The sequence below is a fragment of the Macrotis lagotis genome, chromosome 8 (assembly GCF_037893015.1).
Source record: "Macrotis lagotis isolate mMagLag1 chromosome 8, bilby.v1.9.chrom.fasta, whole genome shotgun sequence".
Classification (NCBI taxonomy): Eukaryota; Metazoa; Chordata; class Mammalia; order Peramelemorphia; family Peramelidae; genus Macrotis; species Macrotis lagotis.
In genome coordinates, this window is record NC_133665.1 from 192,621,809 (window position 1) to 192,637,178 (window position 15,370).

Below are 15,370 nucleotides of genomic sequence, written 5' to 3' on the forward strand. Positions count from 1 at the left end.
CCCTCCTCCAAACTGTATCTCTTCTGACACCAATCTGAGTGCCAGCCCACCATACTTGGCTAGTTTAAGCTCCTTTAGCTGAACATCTGAGTTCTCATCTTTGTATTCTTCACTGTAAGAGCAGAGGATAAAGGGTTTTTGAACTGAATTCAGTTTGAGCCCCGATGATAACCAAGTATAGAAAGAGCTTTGAAAAAGTCAAAAACAGATAGGAGGTGGAATTGTGATCAGATTCATCCTCACCATTCATTTCATTAAGCATTTATTAAACCCTAAGATGTATTAGGCTCCAAGTTGGGGAACGGATTGGGGAAAGTAACAGACATCATCATTATAAGAAAATGATTATGGTTTTTAACTAAGAAAAATATTGATCTTTAAAGTTATTCTTAAAATGGGAGGGTTCCTTCACCTTAGAAGGGATACCACACTCTTCAGACTACACTCTTCAGACTTTAGAATATGAAATAGCGGAAGTGGAAGAGCTCTTGGATCAGAGAATATTAGAGCTAGAAGGAACTTTAGAACTTAGCATATTCATTAGAGTTGAAAAGGACAAAAATTGATTCAAAAGGAAATCTAGATTTGATTATTTGATGATGAAACCTAAGTAAGGCTATATGGATAAAATGAAATTTTAACTAATCTTTCACCAGGGTAGATACAATAATTAATTGTGATGGTTTGTCACCCAATGGGGCTTAACTCTGATCTTCTGATCAAATCTCCCCCCCACACACACACACACAAAGAACTGATTGTGTCTTCCTAATGGACTAAAATAATTAAGATCTCAGCTCTTAAAAGAGAATAGAAAAGTAAGGAAATCTAATGACTGATAACTTTTTGTGTCATCTATCTCTGGAGGTGTGGTAGGAAAACAGGGTTAAAGAGAGATGCATCTATCACCAGATTTCAAGAGATTTGTTTCATGGTACTGGGTTCATTCTGAGGGTTAGTGCTCACCAGGAACCAGAATCTGAACTGGCTCTGAGCATGGATTCCCTTGCCACTTGGAATTCTAAGATCCTATCTCTTTAGATGAAAGAGATCTCAGAAGCTATCTAATCTAGTCATTTTTCAGATGGGGAAACTGAGGCTACCAATTTTAATGTTCCAAAGGGATAATGTTTCCTATGCCTTGAATGTCCTCATTTACTATTTTATTCTATTAAATTCAATAAACATATATTAAGCATCCATTATATGTTACGAGCCCCACTTTGTGGAGCTTTTGGGGAGGAGGTGAGGGAGATAACATGTGTACATACATAAAGATATAATCTTCTCTTGTTGAATCCCTACCCATCGTTCAAAGCCCAATTCAGATGTTACCTCTTTCATCCCAAGTCCCCTTGGTCATTCCTTTTCAGTCCCTATTCATTATGTGTTTGTACCTGGCTAATGTTTTTATGTTATAACTATCATTTTGTGCCTTATCCTCTCAACAAAACTCATTTTTTATTGGATTAATGAACCATTTGTTGAGCCCTTCTGTTATAAAGAGACCTAGTTGGCCTAGAGGTGTCCCAGGTGACCTTTAAGTCTGGAAGACTGTGTTCCCATCTTTTCTCTTCTAGATACTGAACGGTGTTACCCTAGACAAGTCACTTAGCCTCTCACGTCCCTAGGCAATCCACCGTCTAAAACGAAGTAGCAGAGATGTCGTTTTATACTTGGAGGAGGGAGTCTCCACAAATGGTGTGTTCCCTCCAAATGGATGAAATCATCCGTCTGGACCCAAGGGGCAGAAGGAAGGGGGAGGGGAGATGTACAAAGCACATCATCCCTCCAATGCTTCTGGACATTGTGGACATTTAGTAAAGATCTGTTAAACTGCAGTTTTTGCTGGGGTAGAATTAAATTTCACAAATGGAGAAACTGAGACCCAGAGAAAAAAAAGTGACTTGCCTAAGTTAGAAAAAGGTAGAATGAGAGCCAAGTCTCTTGACTCTTGAGTTCATAGAAAGGTACAGGGAGAAAAACACTGGATTTATGGGCAAAGGAGCCTGCAGCCGTCACTTCAGCTTCGGACCTCAATTTCCTTATCTGTTAAAAACAAAAGGACAAGATGACCTCTGAGGTCTCGTTGCTCCATCTCCGGCAAGTCCTGCTTTCCCAGCTCCCAGTGTTCTCCCTGTCCTGGTGGGACTGCCACAAAACTGTACCCCTTTCTCCAAACCACCCCCAACTCCACGCCCCCCCCCCAGTGACCAACCGAAGTCTGTTTTCTCCATTGTAACCTCAGCTCACCGCCATTCATTTTTTTTCCCTCTGGTCACAAGATAATTCCTGACGCCAGAAAGTCTGGAGGTCAGATGAACAACAAATTGAGGAACAAGGCGGCACTAATTCCTTACAAGATTCCCTTGAAAATCTTTTGCCTTTTTCAAAAAAAAAAGTTTCCTCCTCGCTGTTTGGGGATTTATGACCTCGGACGGGCCTCCGTCCGAACCAAGGTTGAAGGGTGGGGGCTGGGGGGGACCAGACGCGGGTCCCAGTCGTTTCTCCAGCCGCCTGAGAAGCAATCTAGAGAAAGGGGCATTTTCCATGTAAATTATTGTAATTGAGTTTTTAAAGAGCCGGGGCCCGCCCCCCTCGTTCTCGGAATCCGCCGCTTTGGCAGGGGAGCCAAGCCCAGCAAACCTGTTTTGCAATTAAACAGCTCGTAAAGGCTCCATCCAACCCCCCCCCCCCGACCCCCCCCAGGTCCGCCGGGGCTGGGCCGGAGTCTGGGGGCGGGGTTCATTTGCATGGGTGGGCGGGGCGACGCGGAGGATTCCCTAATAAGAGCGCGGGGCGGGCGGGGCCGGGGCGGGGCCCGCGCGGCGGGCGGGGCCCGGGCCGGGCGGCGCTATAAGAGCGCCGGGCGGCCGGTGGGCGCGCGGCTGCCAGTTCTTCTCCTCCGGCGCTCGCTCCCTCTGCCCCCAGCCGGCCACCATGAAGGCTCTGAGCCCCGCGCGAGGCTGCTACGAAGCCGTGTGCTGCCTGTCGGAGCGCAGCCTGGCCATCGCGCGCGGCCGCGGGAAGAGCCCGGCGGCCGAGGAGCCGCTGAGCCTGCTCTACGACATGAACGACTGCTATTCGCGCCTGCGGGAGCTGGTGCCGGGCGTCCCCCGCGGGACGGAGCTCAGCCAGGTGGAGATCCTGCAGCGGGTCATCGACTACATCCTGGACCTGCAGGTGGTGCTGGCCCAGCCCGCCCCGGGGGCCCCCGACGGGCCCCATCTCGGCATCCAGGTGGGCGCGCTCTGGGGACCGCACCGGACGGGAAGGGGTGGCGGCCTCTCCGCTTGAGAGGAGCCTGAGAACCGGGCTCGAGGGGGTGTGCAGGGAGGGAGTGAAGGATGTGGGGTGGGCGGAGTCTGAGACTTGCACCCCCCCACTAGCCAAGGACCAGGTCGACATCCCCCCCCACCCGTCGAGGGCCATATCAGCATCCCCTTCCCCTGCACCCCGGACCCGCCAAGGGCCAAGTCGGCATCAGGGAGGGTGGGTGACTTGTGGAGGAGTCCTGACACCCAGAGAGAGGAATGAGTTACGTCTGGGTTATGATCAACCCGAGGTGGAGGGGCTGAAAGCCTGGGATGCGCCCAAGTTGGGTTAGTCATGATGAAATGGGGGGAGAGATAGCCTCGGGACCCCAGAACAGAAGCCGGGCGGGGGCCGACTTTCTTGGGGTGGAGTCAGGCAGGAGATGGCGAGACTAACCGAGCTCCGCTCTACTCTCTTCCCCATCCAGACGGCCGAACTGACGTCGGAACTCTACTCAAAAGATGAGGCGAAGTCCTTTGCCACTGACCCCAGCCACCCCTAGGTGAGCATCCCCTCCTTTCCCCTGAAACCTAGAGGCGGGTTTAGGCAGTGACTATTCTGGGAACGTGTTAGGAAAGTCGGGGTGCAGAAGTGGTCCCAAATCCCTGGTTTCCAATTGCCCCCATCCCCAATTCTCCCCCCCCCATCAGAACCCAATCCCTGGGTCTGACTCCTTCCGTGAGCCGGTGACTTGCATGCCAATGGAGATGGGTGGGGGGAGAAGTGGGGAACCTCTAGGCACAGATTCCTTATCAGCTGGAGGGAACAAAGTTTCCTCCCTGGCGCCGACCAGTCTGCAGACCTGCCCCTGCCTGTGATCTGGGAGGAAACTGACCCGTCGCCCTCTCTCCCTCCCCCTTCCCCCTTCCAGTTCTGTATGCAGGTGTTGTGATCCCGCTGGGACCCCGAGGATCAGGCTTTGACCAGAGCCCCAGGAATGGCCGGTTCCATACTGGCTCCAGCATCTGTTTTTATCACTGTCTCCACCTTGCCGGGTTTAAGACTGAGGTTCTTTTTCTTTATTATAATTGCCATTGTATAAATTGTTTTCCGGGTTCTATTTACTTTGTTCGGTATCGCTTCAATGAGATCTTTCCAATTTCCTGTGAAAATCTTGAGGCAATGCAAAAGGAAATAAAGTGACTTGCCCAGGGTCACTCCCACCTTCATCAAGCATTTATTGAGAGCCTACAAGACCTTCCATCTCTCAGCTCTATCTGGCTGTCTGCCTCCCCCACTGCCTGCCATGCTTTTTTCTCATCTCTATCCACCTTCTGACTTCCCTATCTTTTCTCCAATTTCAAATAAACAGTCACCATCCACAGGAAGCTTTTGATTCTCCCCTTTAATTCTAGTTCCTTCCTCTAAGGATAATTTCCCATTTATCCTGTGCATACCTAATTATTTGCATGCTGTCTTCCCCAGGAGACTGGAACTCTTCAAAGGGATGGGCTGTCTTTTTTCCTTTCTTTTCTCTCTTGTGCCCAGCACAGTTCCAGAAAGAATACCTGCTTTCCATGCAGAGCATTTCTTTCCTATCACCTAAGGCAGAAAGGGTTTTCTAACAACTGGACTGGGAATATTTTTACAACTGGGGAAATGGGCCATTAGAAGAGGAAGATCTCAGTCAAGGACCATCTGTCCAAGTCATCGCAATGCAACTGTATCCAGCACCTACTCTGGGCCTTGCTGTCCACTGTGAATGTAAAGAGAAAAAGCAATGTGGCACTTGGCTCTTGGACCTTCCAAGGTTAGCAGGAAAGAGAGAACCAGAATGCAAGTTCTGACTTACTAAATGCCTGGCCTTCTCTAAACATTCCAGTGGTTTGGGAATCTCATCGGGTCCAGCCTTCTCACACATGATGCAGATGCGGTCCATCTGGTCTGTCACTTTTCCAGGACTTTCCTATAAGACCACCTCAGGAGGTTCACTCAATATGCTCATATCCCCTAATGCTACAAGGCTGCTGATAGAGCTCACAGGCTGTCTATCAGTCATCTTTCCTTCTCTGACACCAGGTTGACCCCTCTTCTTTCCGGCTTGGTCATTTGATGAGACCGTTACAGGATTTCCTCTCCATCATTGCTCATTAATAACAAATAACAGATGCTTGAACCCACCACATCCTCAAGGTTCTTCTGGAGATCGATATCTGTCCTTTTGACCCTGAAGTGATCCATGGCTCACAATTAGTTTTGAAAGAACATAGAAAGCACTTGGATATTTCCCCAAGCAGTCCAGGCTGCACTCCTACTCAGGTCCAGCTCTGCTCCCAAAGGGAGATCACAGTCAAAAACAGGCCATAAGTGACAGGAAGTGAAACCCATCAATTTGACATTCTCACTTTAGAGAAAACCAGAAGAAAGAGGCCACTCAATCAATTCGAAGGTTCTCCTGAGAGAAAAAAATTGAGGTCTTGGTGAAGTTGGTTAGGTTTTATTTCACACCCAAAGGTAATATGAAGCATTGATTCCTGGGACTAGATAACCGACCCTGCTTGTGAGCACAAAGATGGGCCTCTGCCACAACTGAGAGGCACCACATTCTACAGATATGTGCTGAGCATCTATGGGATAACCATGCCATAACTTGTGCTAGTTTCTTGGAGGTGTCTGTACAGTGATGACTAAGATGAAGGATGTGTTTTGGGGACCTGACAGTGATAGGCTTATGGAATGAAAACTGAAAGAGCCTCCCTGGGTCCTTTGATTCCACTTTTATTCAGTTCTTCCAGAAATCACCTGAGAGTCAAAAATAGAAAGAATTTTAATTTATTAAAATCAGACTGGAATTTATTATTTATTAAGCACAAGGCATTGTGCTAAGGTTGGGGGATACCAAAAATGGCAAAAGATAGTCCCTCAAGGAGTTTATAATCTAATGAGGGAGACAACAAGCAAATAACTAGAAAGTAAGGAAAAGACAGCATAAATAGGAATTAAAGAAAGGGAAAACTGCCGTATTATCTTCCAGTTTTCCCCAAAACTGGGATTTAAATCAACTCTTAGTTTTCCAACTATATCTTCCTGATGTGTACTTTTAAGGTTGGCTTTTTGGATCCAAATGAAGGACTTTACATTGATTGTGTTATATTGAGCAACATTTTAACCCACCTACATAATTTTGGATCTTAACTCTTTCACAGAACACTGCAGCCCTCCCTCTCAGCTCTGGGTCTTCTTGAAATTTAAAAAGTTTGATATTTCTGCTTTTATTCAAGCTGCTTATAAAAAAGTGTTAATCAATGCAGGGTCAGACAGATTCCTGGGACATTTCGCTAAAGACAAGTTATATGCAAGTAAGTTATATGCAACCATTCCTAATTATTCTTTGGATCAGGAAACTCAAGCTGTTCTGAACTCGTCTATCTGGACCATTATCCAGCCCATTTTTCTCCATTCTGTCCCCAAGGATAGCATGAAAGACTTGATCACATGTTTTGTTGAAGTCCAATTGCCCCTTTACCTTCCTTAAAAAAGAAATGAGATTAGTGTGAAAGAAATAACTTCTCGGCCATGTATAGCCAGTCCCACTCTCACTGATGATGGTTTCTATTTCTAAATGTTCTCCCTCCATCCCTTTTAATATTGTGTTTTATACTCTGGCAAGTTATTGATCTCAGCTTCTCTGACTTCCGTTTGATGATTCCATCGTCTTGCCCTCTGTGATGATACTGGCCTTGATTAGTTCCTCAGCCATCTATGGTACAAGCACTGAAGCCAGCATGCAGATTCTAGGACTGCGCCTGGCGGTTCCTGCCCAACTGCCCGGTCACCGCCGGGTCTCCTCTTCCCTTTGCTGCCTGAGAGCCATCATTGCTATTGGGCCCCAAGGGCAGCAATGTCCATGGACCTGGTCTTGGCCGAGTGCTGCCATCTGCTGGCCAGATCACGAACCGCAGCTGCCTTGGCCTTTTCCCACAGGAGCGGCCGGCCACACAGTTGCCCCAGTTCCCTTGGCCTCAGCTAGCCAGCCAGTGCAGGGCTGTAGCGCACGTCTCTCTTCAGCTGCCAGAGTGCCTCCCAGCTAGACTCCTCCAGGTCTACCTGCTGCTTAGTTTAGGGGAAGAAAATGCAATTCACTTCCCATCATTTCCTTGGTCACTAGTGTTGGTCCTATGAAAATTACCTTAAAGCCTCACTTGGTGGAGATGGAACTGAGAGTTTTATCCCACATTCCTGCCAGCATCAAGATAACTGTTTTCCACTATGTATCATTTGTTTAATTAGTGATGTCTGCTGTGCATCATTCATTTATGTAAAAAAGTCACATTGATTCATTTGCTATTTTATAATAGTTTACAAGTATAGCCTTGAACTTAAAGACACCAGACTTAAAAATCAGCAAAGAGATCAAAATAGAAACTCATATGTGAATCTCTTCTCTCCCCCACCCACCCCCAACAAACTCGGACATGCTCACCCAAGTAGATGAAAAGGTTTCCTTCTAGGGTGTACTAACTCTAAACTTGATTTTGTCGATGTAACTTTGTTAGAGAGGTTGATGTTGTAGTTAAAACCCAATGTGGAGTCCCTCAGGCTAAGGGGTCCTAAGGCCCATGAAGGCAGGGAGGCAGGACTGACCATTCGGCCTTTTCCACTGATCAAGATGCTGACTTTTTGACTGGATGAACTCTTGACTTGTTGCAGGGCCCTGAGTTGTTCCCCTTCTTCCTCTTTGGATGCTAGATCCTCCTTCAATTCATGGTCCTGTAAAGAAACTGCCCTCATGTCAGCTTCACTCAGGCTTGCCATCAGTAAGGATCCCCAAGTACTTGGACCACCTCCGAGTCTGATTAGTTAAGCTGCACCCTAAGACTTGTAAGAAGTCCCATTGAGGGCCTGAAGGCCCAGAGATGAGACATGGCTGTGAGACCCAGGCCCTTAAGTGTCCAGGTTCAGGAGCCCATCTACCTGAAGCTGTCAATACATTTAAGATTCTGAACTGACCAAGGCTGAGGATGGCAGAATGTTAGGGACAAAGGTGAACTTGGTCAAATCTTGAGGTCAAGGCATGGAAAGGAAATCCAGAATTCCATAATCTCAGAGGCCATCTAATTCTTGGCAAACGTGGACAAGAATTCCCATGATAACATGGAAATATCCGCTTCTTGCATCCCTAGAGCCTCCCAAGTTCCTGTGGTCTGGACTCTGTGCCCCCTGCTCCAGACCCTTCTCATTGCCCTTACTCAGATGTGGATTCCATAACTCCTCCTAGCTCCGTCATCCCTCTGCTCGTCCCGGGCATTGCTGTTCATTCACTCCACAAAGGTATATAGCGTGCCTGATCCGATATTATTAGTATCCTAGACTGAGAAGGAAACCCATTATGTCTGTGGGAGAGAGCCAACTGAACACCAAGCAAGCCCGTTACAAACAATCATCTGACACTGAGATATGGAGCTGAATGTAAATCGGACAATGCAGAGTTGCACGGGGCAGGTGGGGGGAAGAGCAGCAGAAGAAGCCTATAGGATATCCAATCTGATATCTGACAGGCAAGAATTGGCCTATGATATGTCAGTCTCAGCAAACACAACTGAAAAAGGTGGGTCTTAAACCGAACCACAGAGAGAAATAGTAGAAGGGAACTTAGATATCTGAGATATATAAACAAAGATATATATATATCTATATATATATATTCATATATGTGTGTATGTACTACTAATAGCTATTACCTAATGGATGAAGAGTCAAAGGATGTGAACAAATAGTTCTTAAAAGAAGAATTACAAAGTTTCACAACCATGTGGAAAAATGTTCCAAATAACCAGTAAGAGGTATTCAAATTACATAAGTTGGGGCTGTAGCTCACGTCCTTCAAATTGGCAAAAAGATAAAAAATGTCAACAGTCAATGTTGGAGGGTTTGTGGAAAGAAAGACACACTAGATGATCAATTATGATCGACTTGGCTGTTCTCAACAGTGCAAAGATCAAAGACAATTCTAAAAGACTCTTGATGGAAAATAACATCCAAATCCAGAAAATGTAGTAGCCTATGTTGTCTGAAAGCAGATCAAAGCACACTATTTTCGCTTTTCAGAGTTTGTTTTTTGTTTTTTTTCCTTCTCCAGATTTTCCCTCCTGTTTGTTCTGGTTTTTCTTTCACAATATGACTATTATGGAGTTATGTGTACCATGATTTTATAACCAATATCAAGTTATGTATTGTCGAGGGGAGGGGAGAGGGAAGGGAGAAAGGGAGCAAAATGTGGAACTCAAATGTTACAACAAAATGATTGTGGAAGACTCTCTTTACATGAAATTGGAAAAAGTAAAACATTTTTTTAAAAATTAAAAAAATCTTTTAAAAAAGAAAAAAAAAGAGGCACACTAATGCAATGTTAGTGGAGCTATGAATCGGAACAACCTTTCTGAAATTTGGAATATTGCAAATAAAGTGACTAAAATGTCTTCACCTTTTGAAGCAGAGACTCCATTACTGGGTGAATGCCCAAAGGAAGCCAAAAGTTCCCAAACTACGAATATTTTAGCAGCACCTTTGAGATGATACAGAGAGAAAAGAGCAAAACCAAGAATACAATATTTACAGTAATTACAATAATGTAAATGGAAAGATTAACAAAACCCCCCAAAAGTAAAAATAAAAACTTAAATAAAGTGAGACTTGAATGAAGCCAGAAGACTCCCTCAACTTTCATGAAGGGGGGCAGCAAAAGGAGGACACATCACAAAGGTTTCTATATATTTTAATTTTTTGATCTTCATATGGAATGGCTCTCTCTGGGAGGAGACAGCTTCTCTCTTCAATGACATTTCCACTGGACAGGAAGTCTGGTTCTTCTGAGGGGTTCTGAGGGTTCTGGGGTGCAGTACCAGTGCTGACATGCCACCCACATGTGGCCCCCTGCCCCTCCCTTAGGGTGTCCTGCCCTGCTGGGCTGGCGGGCCCAGTGAGTGGTGCAGACTGGCACCTGGTAGGGATGGCTGGCTCCTCTCCAGGAGTTGCCTCTCTAGATGATGATGACTTGTGAAGGCTGGGCTAGAAGCAAAACCGGTGGTCTGGGGCATCAGATAAGAGCAGAATGAATCAGGACATTGCTTTTAAAAGGTTTAGGAATTGAGGTTTTACTGAATTGGGAGGGATTGTCACAGTCCACTGGAGCTGCAAAACAAGGATGAGTTTTTGGTGATTGTGGCTTGCTCCCCTGAGCCTCCTCTATCCCCACTCCCTTTCACAGTTAAACTCCCAGGAGATGCCCTGCCTCCACCTCCTGAGCCAGTCTCTGTGCATCTGGCTCCCAGCCTCCACGTTTAGCTGGAACCACCTGCAGAGGAACCAGTGGCCTTAAAAACTGCATTGTTTCTCGGGTCTCACCCTTCTCAAGCTCTCTGGAGCATTGTGGGCCACCCCCTTTCCTCCTGAATGCTTTCTTCTTTCTGAATTTTTTGACGTTGCTTTGTTTTCAATCAAGGATATGATCAAAGTATTTATTAATCCCCTACTACATCCCCACAAGAGGGTTAGGTGCTGCAGATACAAAAAATAAGAAATCATTCAAAAACATGGAAAGAACTAATCCCCAAAGTGCTTATACAGTGTAGAATGAAGACATATGTCCACATATAAATATATAAAATAGTATTTTATAACAGATATGTGTTTAGAGAATAGATATATGATCAATTGGAGAGAGGATATGAGAAGCTGGGGGATGAATGGAGGAGAATACTGTTTTCACTTTTTTCTTTCAAAAAAGTTAGATATTACAAAAGATTAATTTTGCCAGATGAGAGAGAGTATGAAATGGAATTTTATGCAATGTAGTTGTAAAGCTGGATTTGGATGTCAGATTATATTGGGCCCCCATTAATAGGGTTTGGAGGAGTAGATTCTCTTTCCTTTGCCTTTCTGCATCCCACTTCATTTGGGGGGCATCAACTGGGCCAGATTAGAGTAGAAACAAACTTCCAGCCTGCTAAGGTCTATCCTGCTGTTCTATTACGAAATCTGCTTTTGGACAAAACCATCAACACCAGCCATCCAAAGGAAGTGTTCAATGGACCAGTAAACCTATGAAGCACAACATGTCCAGGCAACACACAGTGGTCAGAGCCACACAGATTTCAGTGTACATAACTAATCTGGATGTTTCATTCTGGAAATAATCTTGAATGAAAAACACCTAAAAGGTGTGGTGTGGTATGAAGCAAACAACGATCACCACCAGGAAAAAGAAACTCTGGATCTGAGCTCGGAATTCCTGGTGGGTGAGCATGTCAGGCCAGAGTGTTTTTGTGAGTTGTGTGATGACGACCAACTGAATCACAGAGAGGACCAAGACAGCAGCCATGAGGATGGCGATCATGGAGTAATTGATGACAACCACCGATGGGAAGTTGAGCTCTTGGTAGAAGTGAAAACAGTGATGTGGGGAGAAGTCCAGATGGGTGCCATATTGGAACAGAAAAATCGGGGAGAAAACAAATGTCCCCACCAGCCAGATGGTGACACTAAAGACTACAGCATGGTATTTCTGTAATTCTTGCAATGGGAGTCTCTTAAAATAAATCAGTAAGCTAATGACAATGATGGCCACATAGAAAAGAAAGGTGAAATACATATGGAAGTATACCATGCTGCTGATGACTCGGCAGGTAAGCCCTCCAAACTTCCACTCCATCAGAAAGTAGTAACTGAGGTGGAATGGAAGCGTGACCAGGAGGATGGAATGGAGAATAATGATGTTGGTGATGATGATGGTGATGATGGACTGGGTATTCCTCTGGAACAAGACACAGGACATCATGATGATCTCAATTTTACCTCCTAACAAGACTAGACTATAGAGTGTGACCAGAACCTTTCTGCAGTGGTCATTGCAATGGTCTGGGTTTTCTGTGGTTTTAATGGAGACATTTTGATGGTTGGTCATCATATTACAAATCTCCATGTTTTCTCCTAAAGAAATATCAAAAGAGATTTTAAAAATTCATAAATATTCAATTTTAAAAAAAAGATGTGAAAGTCTTTCTAGAATAAAGGGGGAAAGGGGGAATTGTGGGGGTCAGAGGAGAGGGTAGATCATAGGAGAGAATAGTTAGATACAACACATTTTCTTTTTTTGCTTTTTGTAAGGTGCTGGGATTGGGTGGCCTGTCCAGGGCCATGAAGCTGGGTGGTTGCTGGGTCTCTGGGGTGGTATGTGGGCTTGTGACTTCGTGGCCCCAGGGTTGGTGCTCTGTCCGCCATGCCACTCAGCTGCCCTACAGCACATTTTTGAAGAGGAAGAGACAAAATATAATATATGGTAGTGGGGAAGTATGGATGGAGGGAATTACAGTCAGCAACAGCAACTGTGGAAAAATATGGAAGTAACTTCTGTGATGGACTTATCATAAAGACTGTGATCCACCTGAGACAGAGCTGATGGTATCAGAACACAGATTGAAACACATTTTTTTTCTTTCTTTTATTTCATTTCTCAGGAGGTTCTATATTTTTGTGGGGGAGAGGATAGTATGTTTACTCTTAAACAAGAATATTTTAGAAAGTATAAAGTCATAGTAACCAAAAAAAAAAATAAAGGAACCAGAACGGACAGGAATTCAGGGAAGCCTGGAGGGATTTGCATGAACTGATGCTGAGTGAAATGAGCAGAACCAACCAGAAAAACACTGTGCATCCTAACAGCAACATGGGAGTGATGTTCAACCTTGATGGACTCGCTCATTCCACCAGTGCAACAATCAGGGACAATTCGGGGCTGTCTGTGATGGAGAATACCACCTGTATCCAGAGAACAAATTATGGAGTTTGAACAAAGACCAAGGACTATTATCTTCAATTTAGAAAGAAAAACCATTATCTTATTATATAATTTTGCAATTATCTCTTATACTTTATTTTTCTTCCTTAAGGATATGATTTCTCTCTCATCACATTCAAATTAGATCAATGTATAACATGAAAAAATGTAAAGACTAACAGACTGCCTTCTGGAGGGGGGTGGGGAGAGGGAAGCAAGAATAGGGGTAAATTTGTAAAACTCAAAATAAAATCTTTCATTGAACAATTAAAAAAAGATGTAAAGTTTTGAATTAAGTGATCCAAGAAGAACTCTAGTAGCTATCAATTTTTTAAAATATTAGAGGGGAGGGCGGCTAGGTGGTGCAGTGGATAAAGCACCGGCCCTGGAGTCAGGAGTACCTGGGTTCAAATCCGGTCTCAGACACTTGATAATTACCTAGCTGTGTGACCTTGGGCAAGCCACTTAAACCCCAATGCCTTGCAAAAAAAAGGCAAAAACAACAAAAAAAATCCCTTTTCTGGGCAGCTAGGTGGCACAGTGGATAGAGCACCAGCCCTGGAGTCAGGAGGACTTGAGTTCAAATCCGACCTCAGACACTTAATAATTGCCTAGCTGTGTGACCCTGGGCAAACCACTTAACCCCATTGCCTAGCAAAAACCTAAATAAAAAAATTAGAGGGGATCAAAAGCATGGAGAATATAGAAAATGGATTCTCCAAAGAGGAAGTTTATTTGGAAGTATGGAATTTCTAAGGGTATTTCTAAGTCAACCCCTCCCCCCACCTAAGTTTTTTGGTCCTTGCATCTTATTTTGATCAGCCTCACTGGTGGATGGTTCATTTATATACATTTATATGCATATATATGTATATATATTTGGGGGGTGAGGTGAGGTAGAGGGATTAAATGACTTGCCCAAAGTCACACCATGAGTGAGGATCAAGTGTCTAAGGCCAAATTTGAACTCAGGTCCTCAGACTTCAGGGCCAGTGCTCTATTCACTGTGCCATCTAGCTCTCCCAATAGTTCATATTTAATTCAGACTTCTTTTCTGTATTTTGTTCTACCCCGAACCTATTTCATCAATATAAGAACATCATGATTTGGAAATTCCTTTATTTGAACCAGGTCTCCTGATTAAGACCAGTCCTCTCTCCATTCCATACTACCTCTTTCCCATCTAACTGTTATTACAAACTAACATAAAAATAATATTTTTAGACTGAAAAGTAAATAATGAATCATGTGGCCTAATTATTTCTTCTCCTACACAGGAATGTTGGGAGAAATCCAATAGCTGGGGGAACCCAAAGTTTGTACTTAAAAGGATATTGATTTGCTAAGCACTGAGGGCCAACTGCCCAACAGGTTGGAACTAGGCCTCCTCAGCTTGGCATTGGACTTCATATAGAGGAAAAGACAGTTTTTTAATGCATTAAAAGAAAACAATTAACAGGATATCAACCAGGATACAAGATTGGGTCATCTGATTTCTAATTAGATGAAAGATTAGGGGCTTTCTGAGGTGGGAGGGGAGAAGTAACAGTATCTGATTGACCAGTCTGGGGCCAGTTTTCAGATAAGACATAGGGACTACTTGAGAAGTATAACTGTGAGAAAACTCCTCGTCTCACTCTTTGGATCTGGCTGGTCTCTGGTCAGTGAAGGCCATCCCAGCAGCAGGATGAGCTGACCCAGCTTCCCAGCCAGGTAGGGTTGGGTTCATACCAAGCCATAAGGTTTCCTCACAGTTCCCCTCATTAAATGAAGCTTTCTCTCACAAGACAGACATTTAACTATTGAAGAGAAAGGAAATGGAGCTAGTTCCAGAATTGGGTCACAGAGTCCCCCAATTCCCTTAATTTCCACTTTGATTCATGAGGAAGGGTTTACACCAGTCTCCACAGGTATCACTTATCTGTCTAGAGGACAAATTTATAATGTTTTCATTCTCACCATTATGCCCTGAGAAAAGACCCCTGGAGAGCAGTTCCCACTTATCTTGGTACAACAGCTAATACAGAGTCTAAGAACAGTACTAATGACCTACAAACAAATGGCCTCCACAGGTAAGGCTACAGCTCTACAAACTATATAGAGGGCTTCCGATGGACTAGTTTTGAGAGACTAGACTTACATGTCTCCAGCAAAGATAAACACCACAAAAACAGAAGACCAAAGCAATACTATGTTGATCATCAAGATAAAATAACGTCAAGTGTCCATGTATTCTAATAACCCACTCCCCAAATCCACTTAATCATCCCATTTTGGCTT

The 15,370-nt window shown here is 44.4% G+C and overlaps 1 protein-coding gene and 1 pseudogene across 1 annotated transcript; one reads left to right on the plus strand and one right to left on the minus strand.

The window, feature by feature from the left end:
- Positions 1-2,891: 2,891 nt before the first annotated feature.
- LOC141495106 (DNA-binding protein inhibitor ID-3-like) lies at positions 2,892-3,787 on the plus strand (the record flags this gene model as incomplete). The annotated part of the gene is made up of 2 exons (XM_074196109.1): positions 2,892-3,240; positions 3,743-3,787. Coding segments are annotated over exons 1-2 (345 nt in total), but the record flags the coding sequence as incomplete, so codon positions are not given.
- A 7,551-nt stretch (positions 3,788-11,338) lies between these two features.
- On the minus strand, positions 11,339-12,235 carry LOC141495107 (putative G-protein coupled receptor 141; annotated as a pseudogene).
- Positions 12,236-15,370: the final 3,135 nt, after the last annotated feature.